Raw genomic sequence first — 19,446 nt, forward strand, 5'->3', positions numbered from 1 at the left:
TTCTGGTCGCGTTAGACAGGGTGGAGCTCACAAGTTCAGGCCAGCTGTGATGGAGTGTTGGCAGGATACAGGAACCATGTTAGTCTCAGTGAAAAGTTATCTTTTTAAGTCTGGCATGAAGAGTTTCTATTCGTGTTGGAGAGGGCTGCGAGGTTGAGGCTTTGGGCACAAAGAGTAGGGCCTGCATTGCTGACAGTCTTCGCTGTAGCGTGAAGATTTGATCATTGCTGAAGATATGGAGTCACTATGGGTAGCCTGAGTGTAAGGCAAGCAAATCCAATATTCCTTCTTAGCAGCAAGGCAGTGCTTCAAGCAGAAAGGCAGTTCCAAAAGCAGCAGAGCAGTCCTTCTGGCAGCAGGGCAGTCCTCCTGAATCTTCTACAGGTCCAGGAGTGTTCTGATGTTGGGTTTATCCCCAGTGCCAGCCTTTGTGTGAGGGCCAATCCTTTGGCCCCACCCAAAATAGTTCTGTCAAGTTCTTCTGTCCTTCCTGCATTTGGCTCCTGTCTACTGGGACAAATCCAAGGGGACAAATAAAGGGCAGACCTTTATGTGTGCTGCAGGCATGGCCCTTAGAAATGTAATATGGGCTGGGTACATATTCTCCCTGCGCCCTCCTGCTGCGATGGCCCATTGTGTCCACTTAGGATCCAACATAACTGTTAAAGGGGACTTTAGATTATGAGAAATATTTATTTTGCTGCTCCCAATCTGGAGTTAGCACTTTATTAAAGGTTATATGGTAATCCAGTGATAGCCATGAGAGATAAAGTCATCCAGTGTTAGCCATGGGAAAGAAAGGTTTTCATTGCAAGGACATATAAAACGTAAACCCACATGTTCTACTTTTTAAAAACCATGCACCTTGCCCAAGATGTTGGCAGAATGACTTATAAGAATTAAAAAGGAAGGTTTAGGCTGACAAAAGATGTACTTAGGTCAAAATAGCAGTTAAAATCAATCTGCACTACAGGCTTCTTGGCAGGCCTGAGACATGTTTTAAAGTGCTACTTTAGGGGATGGCACAATGGGTGCTACAGGCCCAATAATGGCATTATATTTACAGGCCTTCGGAATTTGAAGTACCATTTACCAGGGAGTTAAAATTAAATTAAATGTTCCGATTAGTTGCTGGCCAGTTTTACCATCTTTTAGGGAGGGAGAGTATAAGCACTTTAGCACTGGCTAGCAATGGTAAAGTGAGCAGATTCCTACAGCCAACAAAATCAAATACAGCAAACAGGAAGGGTGAAGGAAAAATATTTGGGAGACTAGCACCCAAGGGTGTCAGGCCTAACAGTAGACCTTATTGCTCAAAAGGCAGGGTGTGTTGCATTTAAAAGTAGTACATGTAAAGGTTTTATTTTCCATTTGTCCTTACAATCAAAACGCCCAAAAACTATTTTCATTGAAGCAAGGCTGGCTGGTTCCATAGGAAAACACTGATTAACATTTTTACACCCAATAAGGCTAAATTCAGGTTGGTAGTAGCTAGAAACATATTTCAATGATTCTTTCAATAGTTAAATCCAATGTAATATTAAAGTTGGATTTGTCTAACTATTGAGCAAAAGGTTCTTTTAGAAAGTAACCACTTTCTGCCTAAAGCCGGTAAAGGCATTTCTGTAAGAATTCCAGCAATCAGCTGGCAGATGATGGTTCTACTGTTGTGAGGTGTGAACTGCTCCCAGGTTAGGGACAAAGGGCCTGTGTGTAGGAAGGTGTTGTCTTCCCCCTGACAGGATGGCATGGGGCTGTGCCCAGGGCCTTGATTAACTCCAAAGAGGCCTCCACTGTGACAGACAAATATGTCTCACATTTGGGCCACTCCCCTCTATTGTCCCCATCATCAGTTTGACTCTAACTCCATTGAAAGAAAGCCCATAACTGGTTTAAAGTGACGACCCGCGGGGGAGGGGTTGTCCATTTCCATAGCCACATCTGTGGCTGGTTACAAAGAGCTCTGCCTAGGGGGAGAACATTTCTTCCATGTTGGATTTAGGAAGAGAGAGGCATTTTAGGATGGTATACAGTAAAACACACAGGAAGTGCTGCAAAAGTGTGTAGGGTCACGCATGGGAAATGTAACCCCATTGGTTAGGGAGTGGTCAGGAGTTTCCCCTAGCCATAGCACTGGGCATACATTTGTGCCTGAGGAAGATTTGTTTTGATCAACAACTTTTATTAAAATCTTACGTTCACAAGGCTCGGAAACAGTACATTATATAATAAGCCAGTATAGTGACACAGTAAATACCAGAATATGCATATACAAATACAGTACTCAACCAAGACGTGTCAGCACAGATACACAGGGTCAATAACCCAGCCATTTCTCCCACACCCGTCCATGCTTTCGGAGACTGCCCCTCGCCTCGAATACCACTGGCTCCTGTTCGTTACACCAGTTCACCTCCCACTGCCAATGTGAAAGGGTGGGGGGGGGGGCTCAACCATTTTGCTGCAACATCGCATATTGCAACGAGGAGGGCCATGCCTAGAAATGCCCTTTCAGCCCTAGTGAATGAGGAAAAAAGTATTTGTTAAGCATGTAGCTACCCCTGGGAATCCCTGTGCTATGGCAGTAATTAAGAGGGGCATTGCGGCACAATTAGGGGAAGAGCCAGGTCTTCAATGATTTCTGAAAGGCTAGATGGCTAGATTCCCTATGTAGGCTGAGGGGGAGAGTATTCCACAGATTTGCAGCATTATAAGAGAATAGGCAACCGCCACTTCTAGCTCTTTTAATCTTGGGAACTACAGCCAGGCCTATATCATCTGAGTGGAGACGTATATTTGCTACATAAGGCTGGACCAGGGAGTGGTTGATTGCGGGACGATTCCCTGTTAACATCTTGTGGGTAATACACATGGCCTTAAAATAGACACTCTCCCAAACAGGAACCCAATGAAGAAACCTGAGGTTGGGCTTTGCAGATTGCTCGTTCGGGGTACCCACGAGGATTCTCGCAGCACAGTTCTGCAGCATTTGGAGTTTTGTAAAAGTCGAGGCTCGAGCTCCAAGGTAAAGGGCATTCCCATAGTTCAGATGGGAGAGGTACTGCCTGTACCCTCAAATATCCCAAGGAGGATCAAACAGAGAGGGGGGAACCCCCATCCTAGCACCTTGGCAAAGTTTCTAGTCACTGCAGTCCAGTAGTGTTGTGTCCTTGCACAGGGCCAACCCATATGGAAAAAGTCTGCTGGGTTAGCAGCACATCGTGGACAAAGTCGGAACAAAGGCATGCCCGGCCCTGAAGAAGATAATGAAGAGGACTGCCCTGTTGCATGAAGAACTGAGAAGACTGGACCTTCTTCCCTTGTACCCAGGACCCAAGTAGTGACTCCAAGAGTCATGTGGCTGATGCTTTGCTTGAAGTGCAGGGTCACAACATGCCTCTTTCATGCATGTCCAGCTGACCACTTCCTACTGGCTCTCCCAAGGACCTTGCTGCTGACCACAGCTGGAGGGAGTCTTGACCTCCAAATGCTCTGTCCCCCTGGTTGAAAACCCATAGCTGTGGTCAAAGTGTACTCCTCCCGGCCCAACCCTAAAACATGGGCAATCAAAAATATTTTTAAAAAACGATGTGGCTCGAGAACCGTCAATAGACCAGGATCACCTTACCCAGCCTATCTGACAAGGGCACATCTCCGCTGGGCCTGAGTTAGCCGCAGCTCCTCCTACATTCTTCTCTCATTGCTGAAATCCATTGATGCAGGGCCGTGATGAAAAAAAAATAGAGCAGCTTCACCGACACAACCATCGAAGGATATCTGATAGACCATGAAGACCTCAGGGGCACAAAAGTGTAACTTTTCGCACTCAGAGCTTTTTCTTCCCATCAACGTTGAGCACCTTCTCTCGACTCCAGTCTACGGCATGGTTCTGCTAACAGCTCTCGACATGAATAAAGTTTCCAATTGTGAAGGCAACTTTTTGACCAGGACAAACCTGGTCTCTGTATCCAACACATGCTTCGCCATGGTCAGCCTTAAAACTTAACCTTGTCTTATGTTTGTTTCTGCGGTGACATACCTTCAGAACTGACCTGTTACATTTGAATTGCATTGAATGTGATAATAGTTCGAAAATAAGCCTCTTAAAGTTATCTTTTGTCATGGCGCATGTGAATGTGTGGGAATCTAATAAAATAGTAAATACTCAACAAAATAAACATATCCTCATCCCGATCCCTCGCAACCAGCTGGCCGCAATTGGTGCTTGTTAGACCTGACAGCTTAGGGTGTTTTTCCCCAAACAATTTGCCTATTTACCTAATATTTTTTGCTGATCTTTATTTGTTGGCCTTAGGGCCCTGAGCACTTTACCATTGCCAGCTGAAGTGGATGGGGCACCAGAGGATGTCGCCTCGGATCCCACTGGGGAGGATACTGTCTCCCTTGGTGACCTGCCTGAAGTTGCTGGATGGCAAGTTGGGGGGATAACCACTAGGGAGGAATTTTCCCCAACCCTGGAGGGCATGAGGTAACAGACTGAAGCCAGGGCAGCAGGTGATACCTCTGGGAATCACCACATTTACTGGGAGGGGAACCTCCTGTAAAGTGAGCCTAAGACACGTTTGCATGGGGCACCAAGGACACTAGTCATGCCACTGTGGTACAGGGCCTTCCTAGTGGAGCTGGCTCATGAGACACCCCTGGCAGGAATTTTAGAGCAGGACAAGACCTTTGTCGAGCTTGTCCCCCACTTTTATTGGCTCCCAATGAAGATTTCCTCAGATACATTCTGTAGGACTTGCTTGACCTGCCAGGCCAGCGGGAATACAGGTACGAGGCTGAAACCCCCCTTAATCCCTTGCCTGTCATTGGCACCCCCTTTAAAGGGTGGGGATCTACACCCTATGTGGCCCAGACAACCTCTGGCAGTCAAACAACCAGGTTTGTACAGCGCAGCTTCATCTCCCGTGAGGGTCTCAAGGCAAAGGTGCTGGTTCTCATATTCACATCCATTTCTTGAGGTCCATCCTGAACTGCTGGAGCAATGATGATGCTCTGAGGTGCAGGGGGAGATTTATAAAGGTCTTATCCACCGGGTGGGAGAAGGAGCGGCCTTTTGGTCCGGCGGATGCGACATGTGACTATTAGGAAGAGGAATTGCGAGCTGAGTTTCCTTGTAGGTAGGTTCATTTGAGTGTTCAGTGTTGAAGTACACTGTTGATGTCCTTCATTGTGTAGGGCCTTGTAAGCGAGGATGAGGAGCTTGTACTGGCATCTCTTCGCAACTGGTAGCCAGTGGAGTTTCCTGAGGTAAGGGGTGATGTGAGTCCACCGGCAGAGGTTGAGGATGAGTCTGGCTGCAGTGTTCTGGATTGTTTGAAGTTACGTCATGAGATGGATGGTGGTTCTAATGTAGAGGGAGTTGCTATAATCTGTTGTACTGATGATGAGAGCTTGTGTGACAGTTTGTCTGGTGTTGGGAGGGATCTGAAGACCTTTCTGCGCATACAGAAGGTGAGAAAGCAGGCAGAGGAGACAGCACTCACCTAGTTTTTAATGGAGAGCTGGCTGTCGAGGATGATGCTTAGCTTGTAGGCGTGTTTAGTGGATTTGGAAGTTGGGCCTAGCCAGGTGTCCACTATTAATTGTTCCAGAAGTTTTCCTTGCCTTTCCTGAAGATGAGTACTTCTGTCTTGTTGGTGTTGAGTTGTAGGAGATGATGTTGAGTTTTGAATGTTGAGTTTGGGCTCTTGACCATGTTTGCTAGGGGTGCCATGAATACATTGAAGATGGTTAGGCTGAGTGATCAGACTTTAGGTACACCACAGGTGATGTTCTTAGGGAGCAATGAGTAGGGTGGGAGGATGTCCTTTTGTGTTCTTCCTGTGGGGTAGGATGCGATCCACTTGAGGGCTGCTACTCGATGCTGATCTGGTGGAGTCTGTCTAGCAGTGTGTGGTAGGACACGGTGTCGAAGGCTGCTGAGAGGTTGATGAGGATGGGGTCCAACAGCATTCTGATGTTGTCAGTGGCTGTGATTAGGGCTGTCGCTGTGCTGTTGTTAGCTCCAAAGACTGATATCTAGTGAGCTGTATGTTGATGACTTTCTCGATGACCTTAGCAGGGAAAGGGAGCTGGGAGATGGTAGACTAGTCCTTTAGTTTCCCAGGTGATGCAGGTGGCTTCTTCAGCAGTGGATTTACATAAGCATTTCTGGGGGAAGTGGGCCTTGGTAATTGAGGAGTTGAAGACCTTGGTGAGTTCTTTGGATGAGTTGATTACCGAGGTTGAAAGTATGATGTGGTCAGGGGTCTGCTGGTGCTAAGGAGTGGATAAATCGCATGATGGATGCTGTTTCCTTCTCTGCAAGGATGCTCCATGATGTGAGATGGTGTAGGTGTACACCAGTCAGCATTATGCAGTTGATGCTGGTCTTGGTGGGGGTTGGGGTGCAAAGTCTTGGTAGATGGTGTTGAATTGGTTGTGCAACAGGTATTCCCTTGTCCTGGTGGACAATGACAAAATATACTAAGGGGCCATACCTCTGGACTTCAACTGCACCTGCAGTTGCCAAGGCTCTAATGGGGACTTTTACAAGAGTGGTTTTCCCCCAAGGAAGTAGTGTCTAACAGGGGCATCAACATCATATCTGTTTATATGCAGTCAGTGTGGAAGGAGTGTAGAGTTACAAGTTCTCCACCCCTTACTATTCATAAACCAATGGGCTTGTTGAGAGATTCAATAAGAACCTCAAAGGCATGATCAACGGCCTGCCTGAGGGGTAAGTGAGACGTCCTCTTGCCATTCCGTCTCTTTACTTACAGAGAGGTACCACAGAAGGGCGTTGGATTTAGCCCCTTTGAGCTTCTGCATGGCCATCCAATAAAGAGACCTCTCAGTTTGGTGAAGAAGGGTGGGTGCAAGCTCCCAGGAAACCTCTCTAGGTTGTTGTTAGCTACATGCTGACCTTCAGGATCCAGATGTCCAAGTTGTTGTTGTAAACGTATCTAGGAAAGTATTTAAATATTCCCGATTTATGCCCTTATTTTGTTATATCAAATCATATCCTTATAAAGGCATAAGAATCATATCCATATTAAGTCATAGCCAATGCAGTCCAAATACGGCAAGGCTACTCCCATAGACCCCTAGAAAGCACAACGCGTTCTTAAAAAAACCAAGCCTCCAGCAGCCCGGGAATTCCCCCTGCTTCTGTATTGATTTGTCCTAGAACTCCTGGAGTCCTGAAAGAACTGCGAGTTCTTAGTGACGTCTTATGTCCCACCTTACGTCAAACTAGGCACCTTCCAGGTTTAAATATACCAGCATATGCCTTAGCAAAAAACACGGTGGTTTGGAGCAGATCGGCTATCTAATTGCCCGACGCCCGGCTGAAACAAGTGCCGAAGGAAGCCGACCCTCCCATTGCCGCACTGAGAGAGACGCTGTCTTTTCTCCTGCCGAGAAATCCAGCTCCAGTGTTTTCCGGTCACCCTCGCAGGTTGCTGGGAGATCGAGTCCTGAGAGAGAGATACAAGACCTCCTTCATTCTATAACCAAGGTACAGAGCTGATTAGACCCTTAGAGAATTCTTGATTCAGATTCTTGGCAAAAGCTATCTTAACTAAAAGTACAACTCATTTACTCCTTTCCACGTACTAGGCTTAGGTTAGGTACACCGGGGTAGACGTATTTTAGATGCACCAGTTGAGTACGTTCAGTCAACTTTTATCATTGTATGTATTTTATCCGTTTTAAGTATCTTATGGCTTAGAAACCATGTACATGCTTTTACAGTATTATTTCATAATACTGCTTTTACTGTACGCACTTTACTTTATAACAAGTATTGCAATTGTGGCAATTCACTTCTCTTGCATGAGAAAGAAGACTGCTCAATAAATAACCATTTTTATTGAAAACGCCCATCTCTCTATTTCTCTGCACTCCTGGTGAAACTAAGCATGCACGATTGACTGAGTGAAATAGCTATCTATTGTTTCCGCGACTCTGGAGATATACTCCTTGTTCTAGGGGAGCAAAGTTGTCATGTTTATGCGGTTGTCAGAAACTAATCCCTTCTTGTCTATTCAGAAAACTTAACACCTTATTGTTTACTCGAGAAAGTTTCTAGTGACCTCTGAGCTAGCTGACATTCAGAATTTAGTCTAACATATTCAATAGAGACCTAGTAGACCTCAGTCCTACGTCTAAACTATCGTTTATGTTATTCCAATGCGCAGAGCCTATTGGGAATATAGGAACTACACTACATTGTGGAAGCAATCTGCTAACAACTTGGACCCCAGACAGGAGGTGATGAAACAGTGGCATGACCAAATGACTACCTATGTGGAATTACAGCCTGGGCATAAAGTGTGAGTGATGGAACCCAAGGAACCCAGGGTCTTCCAAGATCATTGGAGTGAGCCCTTTGAGTTAGTTGAGAGGAAGGGGTAGACCTCAAGACCCCCAGGTGCCCCAATAGGGTACACCGTATCAACCAGCTCAACCCCCACTTTGAGAGGTCTGAGGTCACTATGTTGTTGGTGACAGTAGGGTGGGGGTTGAAGAGGAAAGTGAACATCTTCCTGATCTCTTAGCCTCCAAAGAGAAGGATTATTCAGTAGAAGTTGTATACTTCTCTCTTACCCTGGCTTCAGAACAGCAAAGGAACGGCGGCCAGTGATTAGGACAGTTCTTCTTTCTCATTTTCCTTACTCCTGGGACTATCCACATGTGTACCCATGATGAGGACACAGGGGACCGCCTGTCAAGAATAAAACTTACAAGCTGTCTGACAAAGTGAAGGCCAGCATCAAAGATGAGGTTTCAAAGATGCTGCAGTTGGTGGGTGATTGAACCCTCCAGCAGTCCCTGGTCCAGCCCTGTGGTGCTGGTAGCAAAAGCTGCCCCACCAGACACTACACCAGAACTCAAGTTCTGTGTAGATTACAAAGGGCTCAATTCAGTCACCAAGACTGATGCTCATCATATACCCTGGGCTGATGAGCAGAATAATAGGTTAGGGGCTGCCCAGTTCCTAAGTACCTTTGCCTTACTTCAGGGTACTGGCAGATTAAAATAACTGAAGGAGTCAAGGAGAGGTCAGCCTTCTTTACTTCAGGGGTCCACTACTAATTAAGAGTGATGCAATTTGGTTTAAAGAATGCCCATGCCCCCTACCAGAGGCTGCTGAACCAAGTTTTGCCTGGTATGGAGGCCTTCAGTGCTGCGTATGTGGATGACACAGCTGTCGTCAGTCGCAGCTTGAAGGATCACCTCTTTCATCAGCAGGAAATGCTTCAGGCCCTTCAAAAAGCAGGCCTGACTATCAAGGTCAGTAAGTGCCAGATATGGCAGGGGTCTGTGGTGTACTTAGCCCCTCCAGGCCAAGATAGGGACTATCATGGCCTGAGAGACCCCCCCCAAAAAAAACACACTGATGTGAGGGCCTTCTTGGGCCTCACAGGGCACACCAGGAGGTTTGCAAAGTGATATGGCAGCACTGTTGCCCCCTGGGCAGGCCTTAAATCAAGGAAGCAGCACACAAATGTGATTTAGACAGAGGCATGATCTAAAGCATTTTGCTCTCTAAAGCAGACAATATGCAGAGCCCCTGTGCTCAAGGCCCCTCGGTTTTTCAGGGAATTTATAGTACAGACAGATGCCTCAGAACTTAGCATAGAGGCAGCTAAATAAAGAGGGCCTAGACCAACCTGTAGCTTTCATCTTAGGGTGGTTACTTCCCAGTGAACAGAGGTGGAGTGCTATTGAAAGAGAAGGCTTTGCTGTGGTCTGGACACTGAAGAAGTAGAGCCCATACCTGTTTTGAACTCATGCTTTGTGCATTCCGTCTAGACAGGCACACACAAAGAGAGCATAGGTGTCCCTGATGGGCCACCCACATCTTAATGGCCACCCTGGTCAGAATTGGAGGATGGAGCTAGCCACAGGCTCACACTTACACCTGAATAGGAAGTGTCCTGTCACCACACAGAAGACTGCTTATCCCCCATAGTGAGCCTGGAGCCAGGGCAGGAAGGGAGGACCTCTATGCACTTTAAAGCCCCCTCTTTGAGGTCTCCCCCACTTCAAAGCACCATTAGGTTTAAGAACTGGACTTGTGACCTTACCAACTCAGTACAATTCTGGACCTACGAAAAACTCTTCCATGAGGAAGGACTGCTGTGCTGCTACAAGCACTGCCACTCGACAGGACCTGGACGGACTGCTTTTCTGCTGTTCTGACCTGCTGCCTGCTTTCCCTTGCCCTGCTGAGGAAGGACTGGACCCATCTCACTTTAACCCAGAGTGACTCCAAAGGCATGCTGGGTTGCCCTCTGGTTCAAGCCTCAGGGACATCAAACACTTTTCATCAACCTGCAACAGCACCCAGACTTTGCTTGCCCGCAAATCTTGCACTGCCAAGTGGTGCCAATCCAGTGCTGAGACCCTGGAAGCGGGTATAAAGTGCTGCACCTGCTAGAATCTACAAATTGACAATGTTGCAACAATTGGAACAGGTGCATCTCCCACAACACATACACATCGCCGCTGCTGCATGGACTACGGATATGGCATCGCCGACTGCAAGACTCATTGTCATTTTCCGACACATCTCCAACTTTTCCTTGCTACCTGTGTCTCAACTCCAGTTCCGACGGGTTTCCACTTCGCGCGACTCGGGCCGACGCATCACCTCCAGTTCTGCAGTTAGTCAACAATGAATTGCCTCTTTGCTTCCTGCATCTTGGCTCCTTTGAAGACTCATGTAATGTACTTTTCAGCAGGCACAGGCTGATCCCTGTATCCAACCTGTGCTCCCTTGTGGTCTGCCTGAAGTTTTGGGTTGTCTCTACAGCTGGTGGATTGTGACTTTCCATATTTACACGATTAGCTGACTCACTATGAATGGCTACATCAGTGGTACGATGTGTAATCACTGAGCTCTTTGAGAATGGTGTTGGCAACATTGTGGGGGCAGTTGGGATTTTGGAGGGTGTGTTCATTGTACTGGTCATTTACATTAAATCAATAAAAATGTTTGTTTTTTTAAAGATACATTGCACATTCGTATTTGTGGCTGCAATATAATGACCTTCATCATGTGTTTCTATGCAATTGCCTCGCATCACTTTTGCGTCAAAGGGTGCGGGCATTACTGGGACATCACACAAGGCAACCTAGAATGCCAACGCAGGGAGTAATAGCAGCAGCAGGACAATCTTAGTAGATATGGCTCTGCACTGTGTTTGCATCTTGCACAATGCAGCTCAAAAAATTAATACATCTGCCAACCCCCCTAAAGTTTGAATGTATGCCTTAAGGAGAAGCAGCTCTCTGTGTTCCTAACCGGACCAACCCAGCATCTGCTTTTGTTCACTTGAAATTTGTTGAAGATATAACGAATTCCAGTTGATTGTTGCTGTATTGCTAACGCCACCCTGATATGACCAGCTACCTTGCAGATCTTGTAAATCCTGCATCCCTAATATTACATTAATACTCAGTTTCATCCAGTTCATTCTTCTTATTGAATGACTAAATTCAGTTTGCTATGAGTGTGGTATAATGCTGTTCTTTTTTTTGAGATCACATGAAATCCATGCAGATCTGAATTTTCTGAATCAATTTTAACCTATCAAATGAACTTCATGAAATTCATAGCATGCTATTACTGATAATCATTGAGCACATGTCTGTGCTGCAATTCCATCATTTCACAGCTCGGTTCTTAGGCCCTTCATAGTGGCACATAAATTCTGAACCATGTGACAACACCTGTTTGCACAGTGTTAAACATTGTAAGTAATGTAAGCTTTATTCCGTTATTGACTGGTGCGATAAAGTCCAACCCCTAAAGCTAACATTTGGCAGATTAAACCTAATGGAATTTAATTCCAGAAAAATGCCCAGTAATTACCGGAACATACTGATTTTGGTGTAGTAGGCACCAAAATGTGTATGTCATTTCCAGAAACTTATGTTAGGTGGTACTTACTGAACCCAATAACTTGTGAATAATGCAGAATTGGGTTTTATCAAATAAATGCAATATCACACCAAACAATAGGCCACTTGTAATAAGGGCATAATCTACTTTTCTTAACTGTGCTTATAGTAATGTGCTGTTTCAGACAATTCGATGTGGATATATTGGTCCCAGTTCACAAACGCATGCTGTAAATCTGCACCCACAGGGTTACATCCTCCTGTCGATGCAGGTAGCCAACTGTGTATGGAATTATAGGAGGTTCCTCGAAATATGCCGGGAAACTGTCAATCGTTGCAGGTGCACTGCTGGGAAAGCTTTGTGAATCAGCATTTGCTATGAAGATGAGCCACATCTGCATGCACAACTGTACCAAATAGCACATGAGAAAATGGCATCACATTTGGGCAACTGCACTTTTGCATATTGGGTAAAATTCCTCAGCAGAGAGAACATTCTTTCTTCTGGAGAACATCTCTTCCCATACAACTCCCTATATTTTTGTTATTCCCCTGTCTTTCCCTCCCTGATAAGGGATTTATTTCCATTCTTGGTCTAAGTAAATCTCTGATCCTTTCCTAGATGGGAGTGAGTTGGAGCAAACTTCAAAAATACCCACAAATTCACCATGTCCCAAACTTTTAAGGGACCTCACTGCAGAAGAACATCCACTCCCTGCCACTGTAATAGGGTATACTCACACATGATTTTACACCATTACCATATTTCTTTGTATCAATACATTTATGGTGTATTAGTGATATGGATAGATTGTGTTCACATATCAGGCCATTTTCTCATGTAAGTTAACCTAATATGTCCAAATGACTATATGAACTGGATCCATTAAGCAAAGATGTATCTGCCATCCTGATATCTTGACACAGTTAGTGAGCATCATATTGATATGGACCTGGTCAAAGCATAAAGTGCAACATGTTTTATTGTGTACACATAATTTTCCTTTGCCAGATCGCAGTAAATGTTTAATGAAAGCGAACATCAGAAAAGAATGTGGCTTCCCAACCATCAGTTCAAAGGAATGTCTCAAAAGAGGATGCTGCTTCGATTCAAGTATCCCTGAAGTCCCCTGGTGTTTCTATCACAGAAATTGAAATGGTTATGTATTTATCAATTTATCAGTGTCTTGTGTTCATGGGCATAAGTTGTTGAAAGGTCATCAGACATGAGAATATTCGGACTGGGTGGGTGTTAGTTTTAGGGAAAAGAGCCAGACATACTAAGGGCCTTATTATGAGTTTTGCGGTGCGGGAGCAGATCGCCCACTCCAGCACTACCAAAGCTGTGGTTGAACCATCTGCCAGATTAGGAGTTTTCTCCTGTCTGGCGGGAGGTTCTTTGGCGTTCCAACGGTAGTGGTAATAAAATAGGCAACGCAATGGAAACATCATAATCAGTACCTGCATGGCATGCACTGCTGCAGTCCATCCCTTGTAGGTACTGGGATGCATGCACCTGAGGGGGGCCCACACTTTTCGTGGCAGTCACATGTGGTGGTGAGGAATCTCGTAATATGCTTGGCTGGGCCGCAGCGGTCCCGACAAGCATTTTGCGGCCTCAAGACCACAGCAACATGGCCAGGGATCTCTGATCTCTGTTGATTGTGGTGGTCCCAGGTCAGTCCGACCACCTTGGTCATAATAGGGCAGTCAGAAGACTGCCACCGCCGCTTCCCCCCCACCCCCCCAAGACTCGTAATAAGGCCCTAAGGCTTTTTTAGTCATAAAAGGTTCTAGTTTGTAAAATCTGACAATTTACACCACAAAATGGCCTGTAGTATGTTCCAAACACAAATTGTAATACAGTAATATGCTACCGAATCACAATTTTAGTTTGTGACTACAAAAGAAAATTGTTATTTGAAAAGGGCATGATGAGGGCACCCCTTCCAAACAGCGATATGGAAAAAGATGCGTGAAAAGTCTGAAGAAGTCATGTATTAAGATAGGAATTCTCTGGGAATGCAGATCTTATCAGCAATGGTCATTGTGGGAACAAATTGGCTAGCTCTGCAGCTACTTTTACTACAAATGACACCATTCAACATAAGGCCAGAAGGTGTCCTAAATATGGAATTTGGAGGCACTTTTCAAGTTCAATAGTAGCAGAAGTTCAAATCCTCTCTTGAGGTTATATGGAACCAGCAAAATTTGAAAATAGTAATTATAAAACAATTACTGTTGTTATAAAACAATTATCTAGGGTAATGCAAACTCACACAATGTTAAGGCTACTAAATGGTTTCACAACACTCCACTAGAAAACATAAAATTATCTTTCACCTTAAATTATCTTGTTATTCTAGAACTTTACAGATGATAGACACAAGTCTGACAAAGTAACCTTGTAACGGCGACGGAAAGTTTCAACCCTCTCCAGAAATAAGAAACTGTGAATTGTGCAGTAATTCTAGAGTCTTGGTGTGTCCATACAGGACCCGGGCTGACAACGAAGCACCACACGAGGATCAACTCACGTTATCGATTACCACGTATTAATTACGGACTACCGAGAGCTCAACTCGGGTTAAGGAAGTTATCCAATTACAAATTACAAGCATTACAGTCTGGTAGTCCCATGAACTAAGTGGAGTGGACACGCCAAGACTCTAGAATTACTGCACAATTCCCAGTTTCTTATTTTTGGATCCTGCGCTGAATTGATTGCCATAGAAAATTACAGGTCCTTCCTCCCTCCTGGACTATTGGGAAGCATCATCTTCCACTATAAGACCCTCTACTATCTAATCAAGTCTGACTAATGACCCCAGCACTCCTGTCCTGAAGAGCCCTGTATCCAGAGAGGGTCGAAACGTCTTCGACTTCTTAAAGAGAGAGCCGCTAAATGCCATAACTATTATCCACTGTATTACAAACGCCAAGCTCCTCTTTTTACTTCCAATTACCATTTCATTCTTTCAAGTCCCCTTAGAAACACTCCTTGCACCACCGTTAGGTTGTGGTCATTCCTCTGGGGTTCACAAAAATCACCATACGTTGTGCATATTGTACATATTTTGAAAAGTGCCTTTCTCCTTTTTCACTTTGTGGTATGTTTTTTGATTACTGTGAATATGAAATAAATCACGCTCACTTCGGCTGATTGTCGTCTCGGCTTTCTAGAGTTTAAATATTTACAGATTCATTTGAAAGATCGTGTATTTTTTTTTTGGATTAATTCAAGCAAGGTATAATTGTCTTGCATAAGCTTATAATGTCAGTTTGAATGAGTTCCTTGTGAACATTTTTTCTTTTGTTTGGAAAAATTAAAATAGAGCACACAACATATTGGGGTTAATGTGCTCTCTTTTTATTTTTATTTATTTTTGTTTTTGATTTTAACGGAGGGTGCATACATAAAAAGAAAAAAAGAAGAAAAAGAGACATAGACAGTCAGAACATTAGTAATAATAAAAAGCACAAAACATAAGACACATGAGCAAGAAGCAAAACAGAACATTAGACAGCAACACAAAGAAATAAATCATGATCAGCATTTGAGTAGACAATATACATGTAAATGTAGCTACATCCTGGGGACATCCACCTTCAGTCTGATAGCATACCATACTAATCCTCAAAGTGTTTCCAAATACGTCCAAATCTTAGCATTGAGCGAGTAGATCAAGTTTTAGCAAATGCATATTCTTCTTCATAAATATCCTTCATGAGGGTAAGCCAATCGAATAATGAAGGAGAGTTAGGAGTAATCCACTCTCTTGCAATACAAAGATGGGTGGTTACTAACAGAATGGACAAAAAGCAACCCATGAAAAGATCACCACACACCCTAAACCCCAGCATAATCTCTTTTACAGAAAAAATTGGATCAAAGCCCAAGTGCTGGCCAATATACTGTGTGACACTTTTCCAGAAATCCGATAGTATAGGACAGGATTAAAACATATGAAGAGTATCAGCTGCCCTTTGGCCCCACTGAGGACAACATGTTCTATCCGTACCCCCACTGGCAGAAACCTGTAGGGACTGCTGCCACTTAATTATTTTATCCGTTGTTGTAGCTTCAGATTTATAGAATGTACAGAATCATTTAAATTATCTAAAGCCAACATAATTTCAGATGTATCCGTTTCCATATTAAGTATAAGACTCCACTTATTAGCTAAGTGGCTAAGATCAGCACTTCTGAAGCTACATAAATGTGTATACATTTAGCTAATTCTAGCTTTGAGAGTGAGATTTAGAAGGCATGTAAGAACTAGGTTATAGTGCGGGGATTGCGTTAATTGTGATTTGAGGAAGTAATCTCTAAATTGCAGATATTTAAAAAATGACTGGTGTGGAAGATCAAAAGATTGTTGCAGCGATGTATAAGTAGAGAAGCCAGAGTGATCATATAGCTGTCCTAGGTTAATGTGGTCTCACACTAAACTAAAACCCAAAAGGATTAAAATTTGTAGTTTGTATATTCATCTATGTAAACGTTAATAAAATGCTTTAAAGGTATCTTCCATTTAAGTTTCCAAAACGTGACTTGCGGCCTGATTAACATCTCAGCAGACTGGGTACTCCGTCATAATGGTGATGGATATCCCATCCGCCAAAATATAAATTCCATGGATGTAATGGGATTTATACTTTGGCAGGCAGGATATCTGTAATCATTGTGACGGAGTAGCCCATCCGTCAAATTTCTAAATCAGTCTCTTAATAGTGATATCAGATTTTACTGTAGTGGAAAAGTACATTTATAAAAATGTATTTTCTGCTCCAGGAGTCAACACTGGCCTAAAACCAGTTTTGACACTCAGTCTTTCTAGATCGAATCGCACATCTGTGGCTAGGAGACTTTAATGACCTGACTCAGAAGACAATAGCCTGCCTCGGAGTCTTGGAGTAGCAGATGGGTATGAAACGCTGACCACAAAGCAAGGATTAGCAATTTAGGCATAAACAGAACCAGTCAGTAGAGTATTCGGCAGCCTTAGCACTACCTCTTTTAAATCGGAGATGCCATGGATGGTTTCTCTTATTCATTCGCATGACCTTCCTAGAGTGCCAGGCTCCATATACATTGGGGAGTAGAACCGGTTTGGGCCTTTTCAGTTGGTAGGAGAGCTCTTCTAAATAGGAGAATCACTAAGCAGCTGAAGGCAGGCCTGCTTAGTGGCAAAATGAGTCTGTCCTATTGCCATAATGAAGATGGGATATTGGGTATCTTTATAGTAAAACAAAGAGGAAGTGCTACAAAAGGCACTAGAGGGGCTGAAGGAAATAATTAGGATTGTGTAGCAGAATTTCTCCAAACACTCCCTAGTGTACATTATAAATGTAGCACCTCAACCGCCACCACCTCAGAATATTCGTGTACCTTGGAAGGGTACACCTGAAGAAGAAGTCCTGCTGGAAGAGACAGATCCAAGAACTACTAACTCTGCTGGAAGGGAAGGTCATGAACAGCTAAATTTGATTGATGTTCTACATTTTCTTGGTGCCTTTGCCCTAAACCTTTTTAAATTAATATCTCCGGCCTACATTATTTCAGTGCTCTTGCTGTCATTACCTTATTTTTTATTTTAAATGAGTTTGGGAATTTTATTGTATTGTGTTCATTACTTTGAAATAGTTGGTATTGCATTAACCTAAAATGCACTTCTCTGGGGATTGCCTACTGCTCGTCAATCAATCAGCACTTTATAGCGCATCACTGCCACCCCTAGGGGTATCACCCCTTGGGACAAAATTACCCAGAGTTCAGAAGAAATTCTCTTGAATCTTTGTTTTGACATAAGCAGATTGTGTCTATTATGTTGATAGGAGTCACCTATCCCAGATGTATGACCTGATTTCTGACAGAAAGCCATACCAAGTGTTATTCCTAACACCTAATTCTTCTCACTGTTTATCAAATAAGAAGAATCATAATTAAAAGATAGAAAACAGCACACACCAATTCTGAAGCTTGTTTTTAGTACAGCACTGGGATTCAGGCCATAACTTTCACGTACGTAGGTAGCACCCCTCAGCAATAGGAGATTGGAGACAGGCAATCCTTTGGTTTCAAAGCATACATGTCGTTCGTAAATAAACGGAGAATTAATTAACCCCTGATGTGCTTCGGACGGCCCATGGCCGTCTGATGTCATGGTGGGCGTGTGCTGAGGACGGCCGGGGGCCGTCCAAACTCCGCCCACTCAATAAAACGCCTCACAGCGCGAAAATTCGCACAACTTGGAAAGGGTTAAGACTGAAAAGCCTGTGAAAATATAAAATGGAGAAGTATAAACTGCAAAAATTCTGACTCAAAACATCTGCTATAATTTTCTTTAAGAACCATGAATACCCCAATACACACATATTGACACATGTACATTCTGCCAAATGCACTTTAAAAATGAATTAGAATAGTAACTAGACAATATATGTGAAGCGAATTTAACAGAATTTAGGGATTTAAAATGTAAAACAGTTAAAAATTATTTTTGGGGAAATATTAATGTATGGGGGATATTTTGGATGTAGATGTTATTAAATTTGTGTTATTTCACTGTTTGTCACTTCATTCTATATTTCTACTTGCAAATGTAGTAGAGTCCCTTACACAATGGGAATTATACAGTTTGGCTTACTGGTATGGGAGATACCACTCCGAAGGTGTTCTGTATAATCTGCCAATAGGACAAATACCACAACATAGAAAATTTGAGAAAAATGCATTAAGTGCATTAAATACTGTATATCCATAAATTGCAAATTTTTATTGAATAATCTTGTATCACTCTGGAGTCTTTCAACTATTGACTATGTCTAAATATCTTTCCTCTTTTAGGTGGATAGTATCAAGATGAACCTCTGCCTCTCCCCTTTAAAATACAACATAGCAAATAAATGTAAAGCCAAAGATTTGCTTGCATTGTGGATTTGTATTAATTAGTGGGGCAGATTTATTTAATCTGGCCTTTGTATCCGGCATTTGTCTATTTCCTATGCATGTTGCTGGTATTTTGTGAACATTTTTGCCTAAAATAATAAAAAAAATATGTGCATATCAGTTTTCTTGTACTTTTTTAGGTTTTATCTCCATATCCAAATCAGTGTGATCCTTCAATAGTTTTACTTATTGCTTATGGACCACATTTTAGATTGCACATCTGAATCCCGATCCAACATGTAAACATTGATGTGCTTCAGTGCATGAAGGTCAGAAGAGGCTGAAGATGAGCTTCTCACATTTGTCTGACTATGTTACAAATGATTGTCATTCTTTATTACCCAGTCAACCATCCAAGGGATATCTAAATTTTTAATTACATTCATCATTCAATCTTACATCTTATAAAAATGCTAATAAGCCTGGGAAACTTCTACCTGTGGGTGGATTCTGAAGATCAACCCATAAGTTATGGCCTCATCTACTCCATAAAGTCATTAGGCTTTGCTACAGTGGTCAGAAAATACCATATTTAATGTTCAGGTGCAATATTAGAGTCTCACCAAAGTCCTCAATAT

General features: G+C 43.4%; 1 protein-coding gene across 2 annotated transcripts in view; it reads left to right on the top strand.

Annotated features, from left to right (window-relative positions):
- LOC144772458 (uncharacterized) overlaps positions 1 to 18,988 on the top strand; it is a 43,930-nt gene extending 24,942 nt beyond the window's left edge. Inside the window, exons 3-4 of one of the 2 annotated variants that reach the window (XM_078656793.1) lie at positions 12,929 to 13,075; positions 18,767 to 18,988. In XM_078656793.1, the coding sequence (XP_078512919.1) occupies positions 12,929 to 13,071 (143 nt within the window). In that variant the 3' untranslated portion in view covers positions 13,072 to 13,075; positions 18,767 to 18,988. The remainder of the gene's footprint in view (positions 1 to 12,928; positions 13,076 to 18,766) is intronic. The other variant, XM_078656795.1, reaches the window with a different exon arrangement.
- Positions 18,989 to 19,446: the final 458 nt, after the last annotated feature.

Source organism: Lissotriton helveticus, chromosome 8 (assembly GCF_964261635.1).
Source record: "Lissotriton helveticus chromosome 8, aLisHel1.1, whole genome shotgun sequence".
NCBI classification, from domain to species: domain Eukaryota; kingdom Metazoa; phylum Chordata; class Amphibia; order Caudata; family Salamandridae; genus Lissotriton; species Lissotriton helveticus.